Source organism: Lissotriton helveticus, chromosome 5_1 (genome assembly GCF_964261635.1).
Source record: "Lissotriton helveticus chromosome 5_1, aLisHel1.1, whole genome shotgun sequence".
Taxonomy (NCBI): Eukaryota; Metazoa; Chordata; class Amphibia; order Caudata; family Salamandridae; genus Lissotriton; species Lissotriton helveticus.
The window spans coordinates 2,015,271,210-2,015,289,333 of NC_136065.1; the positions used below are offsets into that span (position 1 = coordinate 2,015,271,210).

An 18,124-nucleotide genomic window follows, 5' to 3' on the forward strand; every position below is an offset into this window, starting at 1 on the left:
TAGGGCGGTTGGCCTCACTTTTAGCCCGAACGGCTGAATGGATTTGCACGAAACTTGGCAAAATTGTAGGGACTGGTAGCCCGATGTGCCTTTGCTAGGTCTCAATATATGTGCTCCAGTGGATTTTGAGAAATTAACATTCAAAAAAAGATATATATCTGTAACAGCGGACCGGGCAGCGCTCCAGTTCGCGTACTTTTCGCGTTATGGAGCTTTGTGAAGCGAAGCTGATTGGTTCTCCGGCGTCTGTAAACATTCCAAACAGTCCGTAGCGGCCGCCATCTTGTCTCTCGGTAGGATCGAGAGACAAGAGGAGGCCAAAGCGAAGGGGCAAATGACCATAAGGGGGCATAGTAGATCCTCCCTGACCCCCTAGGTTTGATGTGGAGGTTTTAAAAGGGCCCCGCGGGGCAAAAAAAAAAAAAAATAATAATAATCGAACGGCTGAATGGATTTGCACGAAACTTGGCAAAATTGTAGGGACTGGTAGCCCGATGTGCCTTTGCTAGGTCTCAATATATGTGCTCCAGTGGATTTTGAGAAATTAACGTTCAAAAAAAGATATATATCTGTAACAGCGGAACGGGCAGCGCTCCAGTTCGCGTACTTTTCGCGTTACGGAGCTTTGTGAAGCGAAGCTGATTGGTTCTCCGGCGTCTGTAAACATTCCAAACAGTCCGTAGCGGCCGCCATCTTGTCTCTCGGTAGGATCGAGAGACAAGAGGAGGCCAAAGCGAAGGGGCAAATGACCATAAGGGTGCATAGTAGATCCTCCCTGACCCCATAGGTTTGATGTGGAGGCTTTAAAAGGGCTCCGCGGGGCGTTTTTTTGGTGGGGTGCGCCCGGTTAGCGTAACGGGAAGCGGACTGGGGAGCGTACTACAAGGAATGAAGAATGATTGACTTTTAACTTATTGTATGTTTATAGACTTTTTTTTAACTTTTTTTTCTGCTGAGTGACGTCTTGGCCTATCTTCACGGGATGCAGTCCCTACCATCTCGGCGTTTAAGCCCAGGGGGACCGGTAGTGTGGGAGAGATAACGGGGCATATTATCAAGGGGGTTTATCTCCGCTTTTTTGGCTTTAAAAGCCAAGAAAGCGGAGATAAAATTATCTCCGTATTACCTAGCTGTCGCTAACACCAGTTAGCGACCGCTAGTAGGAGATAGCGACTATCTTGGGCCCCACTTTGCATGTCAGTGATATTTATCACTAATGACATGCAAAGTGGTCATGCCAAGATGTTAGCGACTGGAAACAGTCGCTAACATCGCTATCTCCTATTACCAACTTTTGGAGATATTCGCGCTAAGCGCGAATATCTCCAAAAAGTAACACCTGCCCTGAGCAGTTCTTAGCCATGTTATCCAATGGGAGGTGGATAACATGGCTAAGAGCATTAGCTCGGTAATGCATGAATATCGCTGACTTTTCAGCGATATTAATGCATTGCGGCCGTTTTTTATCGCATTTGCGATAAACCTTGATAATAGCAAGGTTTATCTGCGATAATTTCTGACGATGCTTAGCGGTAAAAAATTCGTTGCTAAGCATCGTTAGGGTAAATATCGCTTAACTTTGATAATATGCCCCAACGTCTGTTAACGTTCGATTCGAAGGAAATCAGGAAGTGTTGAAAAACATTGTCTGCGCCATCTTGCCTTTTTTCAAATGCCACACTTTTGTCGTGCACGGCAGCCATTTTAGATGACTTGACCAGACCCACTCTCTGCACGCTGTCGATCCTTAGCATGGCTCCCCACCCTCGCAAGCATCTCCCCCAGGCACTGGTCACCCCCGCTCTCTGTCTTATGCATGGGCAATAAACCTCCCCCCATCTGCGCTGCTCTTCCCTGAGAATCACACCCTGTGCCCGCCCGACACCTCCCTTTCGCCCTATTCACTATTGCACCCTCTGACACTCCTCTTCCTCTGTGTCCGATTGTCCAGGCCGGTCCCAGGCTATCAGCTAGCCCTGCAGATGTAGTTTATGGCCCCAGCTGTAAAGAATTACCCCTCTTCAAAGGAGTTATAGTAGATCAAGGCCCACACCCGATGAGATCCGTCACACCACACGCGTTCCTACTATCTGAAAACCATCCTGTATTGTGATTGGGGAGGGGACCGAGCCTGAAGCGGAAGATTCCAGGGATGACTCTTTGTACATCAAAGTTTTTACAATTATGTGTCACATTAAAAATATATAGCACTCCAACAAAGTAGTAGGATTATAAAACTTTAATAACTTATAAATATATACAACAAAACAAAAACAGTAAAAACATTTAAACATTTTTAGGGAAAAAGAAGGAAGTAGCGGTCGGTTGTGCGAATAGTCCCAAGGCAGCATAACGTCCAGATTTCTGGACGGCACCCAGGTGATGTTGCCTGGGTACCGCACTGATTTCGGTATCCGGCGTGGGGCGTCGCGGGGGGTGGGTCATCAGTAGCGGTCTGTTGTGCGAATAGTTCCAAGGCAGCAGAACGATGGCACCAAGGTGATGTCCAGTAAGTTGCCGCCCTCCGAATAACGGCGTGGGGCGCCCCGGGGGGGGGGGGGAGGCGGCGTGAACGGGCCTCCCCAGGTGGAGCCTCGTCTGCTGTAGTGGGGCGCCCCTTTACCGTTTCAGTTGCCATTCCGTCCGCTTTTGGTCCACTGTGTCAAAATCCGCAATTCAGCTGAGTTGCCGCCCTCCGAATAATGGCGTGGGGCACCCCGGGGGGGGGGGGAGGCGGCGTGAACGGGCCTCCCCAGGTGGAGCCTCGTCTGCTGTAGTGGGGCGCCCCTTTACCGTTTCAGTTGCCATTCCGTCCGCTTTTGGTCCACTGTGTCAAAATCCGCAATTCAGCTGAGTTGCGCCCACTCTTGCGGTGCAGCGATAGGCGGCTGTCACAGGACTCTCAAAATGGCGGCAGGCTCTTTCCTTTTTGGGCCTGGTCCACTGAAATGGCCCTGGGACACCTTGGAAATCGGACGCTTGTCTGCTAGGTCTTGGACCCCATTCTTGAAAGCGTCCCCTCCGCCTTGAGGATTCTACAAAAGTCTTGGGGGCCCCCGACTCCTGTAGGCTTCCGGTGGGGAGCGGCTGCCATGATTGCTCGCGGAATGACCACGACGGAGCCACGAGATGGTGGTGCTTTCATGCTGACGCCAGCTTCAGTCTGAAACATCCAGAAACAAGGTGGGGCTTTCATCGTTTGGGAAAAAAAAATAGTTTTCATCCAATGAAAAGTGTTATTTTTAGGTCATATGATCAAGCCTTCCATCATTAGGAAACCAAAAGTAAAATGAACCAATGAAAAGTTTTATAAACAAGTCACATCACCTGTTATGCGGCATAGGGTATAAAAAGCGTAGAAAATCCGTTGGCACGTGAGGCGGCGTCAGTAGCGGACCGATGTGCGAATAGGCCGAAGGCAGCACAACGCGCCAAGATCCGGATGGCACCGAGGTGGTGTCCAGCAAGTTGTCGCACTGGTGTGGCCATCCTACAATGCTGAAAGTCGGCGTGGGGCGCCCCGTTGGCCTGTGAGTTCGCGTCAGTAGCGGACCGATGTGCGAATAGGCCGAAGGCAGCACAACGTGCCAAGATCCGGATGGCACCGAGGTGGTGTCCAGCAAGTTGTCGCACTGGTGTGGCCATCCTACAATGCTGAAAGTCGGCGTGGGGCGCCCCGTTGGCCTGTGAGATGGCGGCAGTAGCGGACCGATGTGCGAATGGGGCCAAAGGCAGCGCAACAATATTTTCTGAATAGAAGACACCACAAGGCGCTGAGATGCCAAGATCCGGATGGCACCGAGGTGGTGTCTAGTAAGGTGCACTGGTGTGGCCATCCTACAATGCTGAAAGTCGGCGTGGGGCGCCCCGTTGGCCTGTGAGATGGCGTCAGTAGCGGACCGATGTGCGAATGGGGCCAAAGGCAGCGCAACAATATTTTCTGAATAGAAGACACCACAAGGCGCTGAGATGCCAAGATCCGGATGGCACCGAGGTGGTGTCTAGTAAGTTGCACTGGTGTGGCCATCCTACAATGCTGAAAGTCGGCGTGGGGCGCCCCGTTGGCCTGTGAGATGGCGGCAGTAGCGGACCGATGTGCGAATGGGGCCAAAGGCAGCGCAACAATATTTTCTGAATAGAAGACACCACAAGGCGCTGAGATGCCAAGATCCGGATGGCACCGAGGTGGTGTCTAGTAAGGTGCACTGGTGTGGCCATCCTACAATGCTGAAAGTCGGCGTGGGGCGCCCCGTTGGCCTGTGAGATGGCGTCAGTAGCGGACCGATGTGCGAATGGGGCCAAAGGCAGCGCAACAATATTTTCTGAATAGAAGACACCACAAGGCGCTGAGATGCCAAGATCCGGATGGCACCGAGGTGGTGTCTAGTAAGTTGCACTGGTGTGGCCATCCTACAATGCTGAAAGTCGGCGTGGGGCGCCCCGTTGGCCTGTGAGATGGCGTCAGTAGCGGACCGATGTGCGAATGGGGCCAAAGGCAGCGCAACAATATTTTCTGAATAGAAGACACCACAAGGCGCTGAGATGCCAAGATCCGGATGGCACCGAGGTGGTGTCTAGTAAGTTGTCGCACTGGTGTGGCCATCCTACAATGCTGAAAGTCGGCGTGGGGCGCCCCGTTGGCCTGTGAGATGGCGTCAGTAGCGGACCGATGTGCGAATGGGGCCAAAGGCAGCGCAACAATATTTTTGGAATAGAAGACACCACAAGGCGCTGAGATTCGGTTAGCACCGAGGTGGTGTCTAGCAAGCTATGCAGCTGAGTTGCGTGCGCACTTGCGGCGAATAGGTCGAAGGCAGCACACCAATGTTTTCTGAATAGAAGACACCACAAGGCGCTGAGATTCGGTAGGCACCGAGGTGGTGTCTAGCAAGTTGCCGTACTGGTGTGGCCATCCTACAATCCTGCTCCGAATAACGGCGTGGGGTGCCCGAAGGGGGGGGGGGGGGGGAGGCGGCGTGAATGGGCCTTCCTAGGTGGAGGCTCGTCTGCTGTAGTGGGGCGCCCCTTTACCGTTTCATTTGCCATTCAGCTGAGTTTCGGCCGCTCTTGATGCTACAGCGACAGGCGGCTGCAACAGGACTCTCAAAATGGCGGCCTGTTCTTTGGATTTGGGCCTGGTCCACTAAAATGGCCCTGGGACACATTAGAACTCGGACGCTCGAATTTTTTTTCCTTTCCTCTACATGCAAAAAAAGGTAAATGCCCGGTACGTTACACGCTTCATCTGCCACGATGTACTCTCCAGAGGAACCGAAAAAAAATATAGTTATGGTAACTATACCATGCATCGTCATATGGAGAGGTGGCACCGATTAATTATAGTGCTGCATAAAAGAGAGATTTGGAGGAGAACCCCCGACCTGCCAGTACATTCATCAAAGAAGTGGCACTGACAGCATCAGAGGCAAGGGAAACGGTCCCAAATATTTAGAAGAACTTTGGAAAGATTAAAATGACATGTTTAGATTGTGGCAAATTAATTTCATGTGGACAGATGAGTGTTACTCTAATAAATACAGCATATGAACATCATCATAGTCGATGGTTGGTAGAGACATTTTGACTATATCCTGGACCTGCCCGTCCTCGCCCAAAATGGCGCCGGAATAAATGGGACTCGTAACTCCTTGTTGTGTACTGGTTGCACAACCTTGATATCACGAGATACGTATGCAGTTTTGAAGCACATGGCGGGCGGGGACGAGAATAGATTGAATATTTCGATATCCCTATTGATATTAAGTTCTGATGTGTTATTGATTACTGTACTATTGAAAGTTCGAATTAACGTCACCCATGGTACTTGCCCGCAAATGTATATCTAGATAATTTTATTGTAAGTGGCCCTGTCGTACTTTAATTATAAAATGTACGTCCACCGATTCCGCAACTGTTAGACACTTTAGTTCTTGCAACCTAATGGCCCGCCCGTTACGTTCCTCTACAGTGTAAATGTCTACTCATCATATACGATTACAGTTTGCTCCGTGGCCGGCCCACGTGGTTATAGGCCCGTATTTGTATAATGACATTTTCACAATAAAGGTTTTTAAAAGAAAACATGGTAGTAGTATATACATTGGTAAAGTTTTTAATAATAGTCACTGTTTTCGAATCAGTAAAAGGCAAGTGAAATAAAGCAGTCCAATTACATGAAGGGTAAAAGGTATAATACGCAGGAACGCAGTAAAGATAAATGGTCAAGGGCTGTTGTGTTTTCTACTCCTGCAACATAAAGTGATCGATAAGAATCTGATATTCAGGCGTATCGGCGACTAAGACAGCAGGCCGACCCTCTTTTGCTCAACGGCTCCGTCATGGGACGAAGAAACGCCCTTTTTCTCGAAAAAGGAATATATTTTACTTGCAGGACAGTTGTAAATTTTCCGGGAAAGTACATTAGCCTGGAACATTATAACATATATTTAAGAAAAAATAATGTTCGAAAGCATCATTAGAGTAAGAAAAGTAAAATGAACCAATGAAAAGTTTTATTAACAAGTCATATGACCTGTTATGCTTACGTTACGCGCTGCGCGTCGCGCCCCGGATCACTTCCGGATGCGCTAACGCGGCGCGTCATATGACGCATTACGCGACAACGCAGGTCTAGAATATAGTCAAAATGTCTCCACCAACCAGCGGTCGGAACACAACCCCTTTCAGCAGGCTAAATAGTTCTGTTAAATGACAACAGAAGGGACAGGCAACAAGAACCATCAGTCAAAGAGGGGAGGGCTAGTTCTTCTTTACCGGGTCACGTTGGGGCGCTACCGGAACTGATCGAATTGGTAGTCTACAGTGTTTCTGGATGTTTCAGACTGAAGCTGGCGTTAGCATGAGAGCACCACCATTTCGTAGCTCCGTCGTGGCCATTCGACGAGCAATAATGCTAGCCGCTCTCCACCAGAAGCCTGCGGGAGTCGGGGGCCCCCAAGACTTTTGTAGAATCTTCAAGGCTGAGGGGACGCTTTCGAGAATGGAGCCCAATCTCTAGCAGACAAGCGTCCGAGTTCCAAGGTGTCGCAGGGCAATTTTAGTGGACCACGCCCAAATCTGAAGAGCCGGCCGCCATTTTGAGAGTACTGTGGCAGCCGGCTATCGCTGCACCGCAAGAGCGGGAGCAACTCAACTACATGGTGAGCGAGACGCTGTAGTCGAAAGAGCGGGCGGTAAACAGCTGAATAGCGGAAGAGGCACAGTGTAGCAAAGGCGGGCGGAATGGCAACTGAAATGGTAAAGGGGCGCCCCACTACAGCGTGTCTTTAGGTGAAACGGATTGTGGGACAAGGTCAATAATGGAAGAGTTACAAAAAGGCAAAAAGTTCCGCTTGATCCCGGGAGCCGGCCACCTATGTCGGGGGCGATCTCAGGCTACACCAGGAGAACACGACTTGGGGAGGGAGCCGGAGCCAAGCGCCCCCTCCGAGTCCGCGCCATCACACCGTCCCTCGGGGGCCTCCGTCAAGCGGTTCAGGGTGGCACCGCATTACATTGTTCACAAATGCAGTCACGTCCTCAAACAGTCCCCACTTTACTTTGACAATAGTGAAGCTGAAGCAAGTGCAAATAGGCTTCAGACAGTGTTACAAGCACTCCTCAAAACTTTGAACCATCAGAGTGCATCAGTTTCATGCTCGATCGATTGAGCTAGCCGGATCGGGCAACAAAAAGTATAAAATAGTTATGTAAATAGTTGTTTAATAAAATGTTTTACCCTGTTACTTTGCTGGTGTGTTGTATATATTTGTAATATTTGCATAGAGTTTATCGTTATTTTGGGCGGGGTGGGTGGCGGAGCCGAGCTGTATTGCAGCCATCATGGTGTGGAGTTCAGTTCATCTCAATAGTTTCGTGTTTGTCATGAGGGGTTGTTCCTAATGTTTCTATTTTAGCGAGGTCAAAAAGAGATCCCATTAGTGGCCTACTGATTTTGCTCGATTCCTTTTGTTTTTTTACACGATTTTTCGCTATCTGCAAAGACTAAACAGAGTATTGCGACTCTGTGCTTGTTTGTAAATAGAGAATGAACCAAAGAGAACCAATTCTAAAACAGTAAATGCTTGGATAACAATCAATCAAATGGAGAGAGAAGCAGGCACGACGGATTACAACGGGGGCAAAGGCCTGCGTTAACTACCCTTCACTATCTGCAAAGAGAGAGTACTCCTAATAGAAATGAGGGGGAGGGGTGGGGGCAGCATTCAAAGCAGATCAGTGTGCATAAACACGAAAATGTTTTTACTTACCACGTACTTGACATTCGACAGCTTATGATATTTGCTATTAAAAAACCATTGAAATTCACTGAAAAAACCATAGGTTAGAGACCATATATAGTTAGGAATTAGCATTTAAAAAACCTTGAAAATTCACTGAAAAAACCATAGGTTATAGACCATATATAGTTAGGGCTTAGCATTTAAAAAACCTTATTTTACTCACACAAAACCATTGAAATTCCATATATAGTTAGTTGCACTAACTATATATCGCGCACCCACAATCCACTGCTGATGATGTCACATATTACATCATTCATGACATGGTCAGTGACATCACTGATGACATCACTGATGACATCTCAAATGAGTGGAAGTATAAGTGTCTGGACAAAGGATTTAGTAGGTGCATGACTGAATGTATGAGTGAGTGATTAAATGTGTCTCACTGAGTGCATGGGTTAGTGACTAAACTGTCTTAATTTGTGCATCATTATGTCTGTTGTTCTGTAAACTGCTGCATGTGTTGTCCAGTAGCTATATGATTAACTATATGGGTTACTGATTGATTGTCCAAGTATTTGTATGGGAGACTGAGTGTGTGTGTGGCTGGCTGGGAGGTGTGTGACTCTGTGCAGATCAATGTGTACTTGTATCAATGATTGTATAAGAGAGTAAGTATGTGTTAGTATATGTTTGAAAATGTAAGGTGCTCTATGTTTAACTGTATAGATTAGAAAATGGAAGTGTGATTGATTCTTTACAGGACTGACTAGGTGTGTGAGTAACTCCATGGATGAGTGGCAATGTGTGAGTGCCTGTATAGGTGTATGAGTGCATATGATAGTGTAAAGATGAGTGATTGTATGTATGAATGATTGTATGGGTGAATGAGTGAATGTGTGTGTAGACGTAGGAATCAGTGAGTGCGTATGTAGTAACTAGTATTGGTGTGTCAATGGTTTCAAAAATTATACTCTGTATTTAACACTGGGTGTAACAGAGGTTATATTAAAATGTGAGGAGATGCATTGTATTGTCACATGAATGATATCATCAGTGATGTGGTCATTGATGTCAAATGAGATGTCATCAGTGATGTCATTTGAGATGTCATCAGTGATGTCATCAGTGATGTCACTGACCATGTCATGAATGATGTAATATGTGACATCATCAGCAGTGGATTGCGGGTGCGCGATATATAGTTAGTGCAACTAACTATATATGGAATTTCAATGGTTTTGTGTGAGTAAAATAAGGTTTTTTAAATGCTAAGCCCTAACTATATATGGTCTATAACCTATGGTTTTTTCAGTGAATTACTATATATATAAAACAATCAGATATGCGTATAATACTGCTGAAATATTGTAGCAAAAAACATATGCCCACTGCAAGTTAATGCGTCAAGTGACGCTAATGAGCATGGTGAGTTAGGTGCAGAGTGAGTTAGGTGTAGGTAAATATATCCAAGGTACACGTAGAAGTATAATACTGCAATAAAGGCATACACTCTATCACACTGAGGTGTAGGTACATAGATATGTGAAAGTGCGCTGTAGATGACATTAGTCTCAAAGAGTCCAGATCTTACAGTAGGGTCACTTTAAAGTGGAAATTACTGGTCCATAATGGGGGTACGGCAAGGGAGATATTACTACAGATTACTGTCCCCAGACAAATTAGACAATTTTGAGCAGATGTGGTAAACAATGTACTCGAGTGTGGTGATGTAAATACCTTTTTTTTTTGCAATTACTGCTGCTCAGCAGGTTGTTCAAGATGGCTGCCAAAAAAGTATATAAGGCAGCAGTGTTAGTCCTTTGTCAGTTGTTGTCAGTATTCGGATTGAAAAGTTTCCCTTTCTGCTGAGGGCGAGTTAGTCCTATTTCTGTGTTGCTACTTCCTGGTTGCTGCTTGGAGGGAGGAACGAGACTTATCTTCGTTTTAGTGCCCCTTGAACTAGTTGGAATGTATCCTCGCGGCCGAAGTAGGGGCGGTGGTGTAATTTATTGCTTGTTTGATGATGCTTTTATGGCCCCCGCCATTTTACACAAAGGAGACCATGGCGATGCAATCCAGCCGGCGAGAATCGTTTTAAAATGCACACCCCCCGATAGAAAGTCTGGCGGCCGATCGCAGCGTCCCTGGACCCTCTGCAGCTCCGCTTCCGCTAGTTCTCTGTGGCATCCGGGGGGGGCGCATGGGGGGTGTCTATATTCGATGGGGGCGGCCGGGCTCCGTCCAGCTCCCGCTCCAGCCGCCCGACCATCCGCGACGCTCCCTGTGAGCGCGCCCTCCCAAGCTCGAGCTGATGGTGGTGAAACCTCTCCTCAGGAACTGTAGCAGACCCACCGTCCCGCCCTGGGATCCGTCGACGGTCCGGTGCAGGCAAGAGGACCCTCCGATGAGGACCCTGCTCCAGCCCTTCTCACCAGCCGGACATCTCCGGGGCTCCGGTGCAGGCAAGAGGACCCTCCGATGAGGACCCTGCTCCAGCCCTCTCACCAGCCGGACATCTCCAGGGCTCCCGCAAATCTCCCGCCGAGCTCAGGCTGTGCCCCGCGGCGCCGGTGGTTGCAAGTGCTCAGATGGCCCACTTGCTCGGGACACCCGGGGCGATCACGTCGGCTGTCACAGGCGGGCAGGACTGCTCCGCACTACGTTCCCGCTGTCCTCCCGGCGCCTCTTGGGGTCGGTCCCTCGGGTGACGGCAGTCGATCCGAGTCCACTTCCACGCCGTCCGGCACCAGTGTCCAGGTTCCTCTGCTCTGAACCTTTCGCGCAGCGCCAGCCAGGTAAGATGAAATTGTTGCTCAAATCCAGTTACTCTTCATTCCAGTTACTTGTTGTGCCACTCCAGTTACTTGTGCAATCTGTTGCTCGCTGTGGTGGAGGTGCTGCAGGGTGCTAGCAGGGATAAAGTCCGAAAACGGGATCCCCAGCACTCGGAGCTCTCACCAGGAGCTCCTACCCGGCGGCCATCTTGTTACAAAAGAGTCTCTCTGTTACCTTGTCCTGCAAAGATTGTCGAACGCAAGGTTAGTCTATCACTTTCTAAACATCTGGAGCAACATCGGCAGCTTGAAGAATCGCAATTCGGCTTTCGCCCTGCCCATGGGACGGAGACGGCCCTGGTTACTGCCATGGATGAGCTTCAAATGCGTGCAGACAGGGGACAGGCAGCAGCCCTGATTCTGCTCGACCTGTCTGCCGCATTTGATACGGTCAACCATGATACCCTCCTGAATAGACTGCGTGAGGCCGGGGTGAGAGGCTGTGCCTTACGCTGGTTTCGGTCCTTTCTGGAGGATAGACAGCAGGCTGGGTCCCTTCCCCCTTTCCAATCTGCATTTTTCCCTGTGCCGCACGGGGTTCCTCAGGGTTCGGCAATCAGCCCCATTCTGTTCAATCTTTATTTAAAACCCTTGATATCTTTGATCAAATCATATAAGATAAATACGATTAACTATGCGGACGACACTCAATTGATCCTCTCCTTTGAGGGTGAGGACCCGACACCGGTGGAGGTTTTCCATGAGTGTCTGCGGGATATTGCCGGTTGGTTACAGGATAACTCCCTTCAATTTAACACTGGTAAAACTGAGTTGCTTTTCTATGCGGGGAACAGGATCCCACATCCCTTTCCTGACAATTTCTGGCCTCAAGAAATAGAGAAAAAGGTTTCACCAGTTAAAACTGTGCGTAACCTAGGCATTATGCTAGATAACAAGCTGACTATGGAGGCTCAGGTTGCGAAAACTGTGTCTTGCTGTTTTGCCCAGATTAGGTCCCTTCGCAAGATTATGCCATTATTACCTACCCACGCTCGGGCTTTGGTGGCTAGATGTACAATCTTGAGCAGACTCGATTACTGAAACGCCCTCCTACTTGAGTCCCCCAGCTTTCTGTTAGATTGACTTCAAAGAATTCAATCAGCGGCTGCTAGAATGGCCTTGGGATGGCCTAGAAGAGCGTCTGCATCTGCAGTTCTGGCCGAACTCCACTGGCTTCCCCTCAGGCAGAGAGTACAATTTAAGTCTCTCTGCCTTGTTTTTAAAGCCCTTCATGGGCTAGGTCCTAGAACGCTGCAATCTAAATTTGCCTGGTACACTCCCACCAGGGCGCTTCGTTCTTCCTCGGCCCGGCTGGTGAGAGTACCTAGATTAAAAAAAGTCAGGGCAGGGGGAACATCTTTTGGGGTGGCTGCGGCCAAACTTTGGAACAGTCTACCTTGGGAGATTAGACAAGTTGAGAAACTTCTCCCGTTCAGAAAATGTGTGAAGACCTGGCTGTTCCCTATGGTCTGAGTTCCTTAGTACCTTCTCGACATCCCTCCTCATACCTCTCATGGAGCCTCAGCGCCAGGATGCCTACAAGGCGACATTGCGCTTTATAAGCTTTATAAATAAATAAAATAAAATAAATAAATAAATTCACTGGTATTGAGTGCTGAAAGATGGCCTCATCTTGAGGATAATAGTTACTGTGATGTCAATACAAGACTGGACAATTTATTGCTCAGGTAGTAGTTGCAAAGGTTGAGGGACAGCTGCTTGTGGCTCACTGTAAACTGCTGTGCCTAGTACTGGTGTGTCAGGAGATCTGGCGAGGCCTAACAGGACATTGTGCTATGGACTATCTGTTTTGTGTGCAGCATTGTGCCTAATAGTCTTTGGAGTTTCCATGCATCACACGGGCAAACACACCGTGGTTCCTAGGATCTGAGGCAGTTTTCCACTTTGTCCTACATGGCACTGGGAGCTTTAAGCCTCATGCAGGCTAGCACATGAGTGTGTGAGCTCAGAACAGCAAAATCAGCAGTTGTCAGCAGTGTAGTTAGTCCAGGCAAACCTGACCGCCATAATTGTGTTGCCTGCCGGGTGATAGTGAGATTCAGCAAGAGTTGTAAGTGCTCGTGTTAGCATGCGCTAGTCCTTATCAGTGGAGGTGAAGCTAAAGAACCTTGTGAATTGGGACTTCAGAGAGGCCAGGCCCAGGCTCTACATCAATCTTAACACAGGTCTAACACCAGAATGTATTGGGTATTAGTATTGTCTGCAGACTGGGCATTCAGGTTCTGCAGGAGCGCAGAGACAGTGGGCGGTGCTGTGGGACTGTAAATGGGCTCAGGTCAGGCTTCACCCGTAAGTTGGAGCTGTGAAGCTCCCTGTCAGGAGTGATGTTGGGGTGTTGCAATGTAGTATATGGGAAGGCTTGACAAGGTTTGCCTTGTATAGGCTTACATCAGAGTTTCTGATTTCTTTAGGTCAAAGACTGTCACAGGTTGCCATAGATTGCCACAGATAGCAATCAGATCCTCCTCAGGTCTCCGCTAGATCACCTCCATGCTTCATAAGTAGTAAGCAGCTACAGCAGAGTGAGCTGGAGCGGAGCTTAGTGGGAGGTGCCATTTTAATTCATCAAGTCGAATGATTATTCCTTTTGCTTACTGTATTAGGAGGGCATCAAAGCACCAAAAAGGCACTTGTGGTTGGTCTTCACCTCCTACTGTTGGTTAGTATTGAGAAACACACAGTAGGCTTCTCTTCTCATGCCATTCTCTCTTCGGTGTGGGGGAGCTTCTGAGGTAAGTGGTCATCTTGTCTGGTCTCAAGCTATAAACCTACCTAAAGCACTCAAACATGAAAAATTCTACAGTTATAGTTATATCTTTAATTTATCATTTAAGCACCACTTCTAAAGTAATTTATAACTCACATTTATACTTACACACCACCTTAAAATTCAGATAACTTGCGCACCTCCGTACACAGTCTTCTCACCGAACTCACCACACTACTTCAAGTACTACTTCAGTATACCATGCAGTGTGTTCAAGCAAATTATGTAAGTGAGATGTCATAAGTGTTGTTTTTAATGCAGTGATTTCACATGCTGTAACTTATGTAATATGCAAGAGTCTAGGTAGTACATGAGGAAGGGTCGAGTGATAGTTAATGTAAACAGAAACAGCTACATCGCTCAGGCTTGTAGTCCATAATTCTGCTAAGCCTGATCAATCATTTGCTATGAAACTACTTTACAGCAATGGTTACACTTGAGTTAGTGTCTCCTTGAAATTAAAGACCCAAGCAAATATCTCATGTACATGCTATTTCCTACTATGTACTAAGAATAAGGTTTGCTACTGAACTCATTAAATAGGAGTAAATGCAGTAATCTATGTTCTAACAAACTTACCTAGTTCGTCTGGAAGTCTTTCTGTGGGACAAGACAAAAAACATGAAAAGTTAAATTTCTTACTTAGAAAGAGAGAAATGAAAACAGAAAGATAGCATGGCTTAATGCCCATCACTCTTCATTCCCCTTCCTCATTCCAAGCCTTTGTTGTGAGGAGGCTTTGCCTTCAGAAAGAACCCTTTAGTAGCATGAACATCTTTTCAATGAGGATTATTCCCAGCATGCAATGCACTATAAAATGGAGAATTCCCTAAACCACTATCCGTTTTTTAATGTCTGCGCTTTGAGATCCTTGTAACACTTTTGGACCCTCTGTATCTTCTACCCTGAACTTCTTTGGCCTATGGTTACACCCTTAGCTGTCTATCTTGGTCCTTTCTTTTTTTGTTGCTCCTCTCCTATGTGATCCCTTATGGTCAGACGGGGTGTGGAAGGGGCATGTACTTTCTTCAAGGCCATCTTTTTCTGAATTGAAAGAACTGATGGATAGTGAAGATCCAAGAAGAGTGATGTATTCAGGTGGCAACTTGGGCATAAGTATTGCGCGCCCCTGCAGCATGTCAGCCATGTTGGATTGGGTAGGCCAGCTGCATTGTATTTTCACTTTTTCTTGTCAATGTTTTTTTCTGTCTACCCTTGAAGCAGATTGCGCATCAGCAGATGATATCAAATCCTTCTCGTGGGTGGCTCTTCGTTATTTAAAGCTTGTTGTTTGATGTCTAATGCCTATACCTTTTGGTGCAAGTAGTTAATCGGGCTCTATGACAATAGTGGAGTAAAGGTGTTTAAAACAAGCTTATAATCCCTCTCCTGAGAGCTCTTTAATAGGTCAACACTTAGAGACTGCCAGACATTCTAAGGCATATATTTGTGTTTTATTGGCTGACACCTTTGTTGATTTCATATACAAGAAAACATCAGGAGAAACAGTACCTGGTGGGGTACCCTGTTACCTTTCCTTCTTTAATGTCCTTACAAGAGAGTGTGGCAGTATTGGTATATTCACATGTACCTGACTCTAGAGCAGCTGCGTCCCGTGCAGGTAAGAGCGGTGGGGCCAGGTTGGAGGGTGGGGGGGCTGTGGGAGATTCAACAGATTACTACGAGGGAAAATTAAATAAATAATTAATTTACCCTCGTCGCATGTCGAAAGTCCCCCCCTACCTCACCCGACTCCACAGCTCTTACCTGCACAGACCACGGCTGCCCTAGAGGTGGTCTGGATGACAAGAATGGAATTCCCAAATGCAAAGGAAGAGGTCCAAAGTACCAGTTCATCCTAATCGTCTATTCGTTGAGATTTACTACAAGATCAATTTATTTTATTCCAGTAGTGAAGAATACTATCCTTGAAGAATGGAAACAGATGAAAAAGTCTACTGTTCCAAAGTTCCTGACAAAGATGCATTCGATTGATGATCAAGATCTTCTGCAATCAGTGATGCTATTTCCTGTTTTACCTAATTTGGCAGGTTGTTATTCAGGGTTCGTAGAAGACACTTCACAGTCTGGGCCCTTGGAAAGAAAGGTGAATGCTGAATGGTGCTGTGAAGAAGGCTTACTTTGGGGCAAACCCGTGGACGTGTTCAAATGACCTTTAGGAGGGCAGACTCTTGTCTTAGCTGCAACAGGCACAAGGGAGTGCACCAAAAGCAGTGGAGCTTTGTGTATCCTAGGGGGCACCAACACAGGGTGGCACCCCTGTGCATGGCAGCTTACCCTTGAAACGAGAATTGTGTCAATGATGAAAAAGCACGGTGTTTGAGGCCAAACATGACACAATTTGGTGGTACCATAATGGAGCTGGCTCTCTCAAGTTTGCTCGGTAGCCAGCCGATGTTACTACATGGACCTCTGGTCACTTACAGTAAACCTTGCTTTACAGGGTTATTGTAGGGATATATTCGTATGAACATATATATCCACACCTTTAATATAATGCACTCTACCTCCTGGGCTTAGGAGGACAACCTTAAGAGTGACTTAATTACATTAAGGCATTGGTTTGGCACTGCAGCAGAGAGGCTGCTCGTGCACGGCTGCAATGTCAGATCTGCAGATGTACTTTTACTTTGGTCACACAGGGTGGGACAATATAGTGCTGCAGCCCTAGTGACCCCTCTTATCACCCTTGTCCTGGGTACCATTGGTACTATATACTAGGGACTTACAAGGTGTGATAAGTGACCTGCCAATTGGGTGTACCAATCAAACAGTTACAGTTGAAGGGAAAAAGCACTCACACTGGGGCCTGTTAACAGGTTGCAGTGCACTTCGGATTGATAAAGTCAAAATCTAGAGCAAAAGGTGGGTGGTGACCCTGACAAAAAGGGCACTTTCTAACATTCAAATATTACAGAAAATATGTCATTTGTGGTAGTGCAAGCACTAAATTGGAATTTTCCGTTGATTACTGCTTATGTGCAAGGCTTAGTGGGGGTACTACGATGGGGACACTGAATGCTGATGAGTAAAGTGAACACACTAAGTTATATTACACGTATTGAAATGTTTGATGTGGAGATAGAAAATGTGAATCTTATCAGAATTTCAGATAAGTTTAACTGTGCTTGAGTTAATCAGGAAACTTTTATATCATGGCCACCTTATCAGCTAAAATGTTTTTGAAAGTCGTTATAGTGGTACACAAGATATCAATCATATACTATTTGTTTGCACTGCCTTTCACTATCTGCGCCATTTATTAGCGACACCTTTCTTTATTAATTATAATGAAAGTACTGTAGAGGAAGCCCACCATTAGATATTTTTTCCTGATAAGGAATTGAGTAAAAAAAATTGATTTGTGATTTTTTTTTACATTTGTCCTGCTAAGTATTTTATTTAAGTAGTACGGTTAATGCTATCTTGTGGACCTCTTTTTGAATAAAGAATTGACTGTAAACTTTAGATATTGTCTAGAGCTCTGCAGTTGCATGAAGTAGAACTCTGTACTAGAGAGCCCATTATTCTGTGTAGTATCTCATCTAAATTCACTTTCACCAAGATAGGTATTGTTAGTTAATAATTATTGTGTGTGACTGAGTTCTGACTGTCTCCCCCCCACACAACAGCTCTGAGAAGACCCTAACTGCTTGTCCTCCCTATCCTGAGTCAAGTGTGGAAGGACTGTAGGTGTTACTAGTTTGCAGAACTGTAATAGGATTGACCACAGGATACCAGAAGGAAACAATCCCAACCCCATGGTTGAGGCCCAGGGGCCCCTTCCTGCACTGTATCCCCCTGTGGGTCTGGCAGAATGTTTTAAGGTCCACCTTGCCTACTTCTGTTCCCTTAACCTTCACCATGATGAATTATAGTTTCTTTGAAAAGAAAAGAGGTCTCTGCAGAAGAGAAAGGCAACCCTTCCTTGTGCTCTCCTCGCCATCTCCCTGTCCTCAGTTAATCCTCCCTCTTGAGATTCTTGCTATCAATCAAATAAACTGGAAACTGGAACATTGGGGTTAATAGAGACAACACTGGCCTTCTGTGCCCTGCAGAGTTCTGTGCAGATAGCACATGGGGAAAATGGACATCAGAGAGTCAGAAATAACCAAATATCCAAGGGTCTGCCCTTCGCCCTCAAATCTGATGCCCCGTTGCTTCTTGCAAAAATCGAATACGCCGCACCTGGAGGCAAACCACATCTCCCTCTAAGGCTGTTACAGAGCCTT

General features: G+C 46.8%; 1 protein-coding gene across 1 annotated transcript in view; it reads right to left on the reverse strand.

Annotated features, from left to right (window-relative positions):
• The window catches only part of LOC144752847 (butyrophilin subfamily 1 member A1-like), a 662,516-nt gene that overhangs the window by 158,936 nt on the left and 485,456 nt on the right, over nt 1-18,124 (reverse strand). Inside the window, exon 6 of the mRNA XM_078640685.1 lies at nt 14,451-14,471. Coding sequence (XP_078496811.1) covers nt 14,451-14,471 — 21 coding nt within the window. The remainder of the gene's footprint in view (nt 1-14,450; nt 14,472-18,124) is intronic.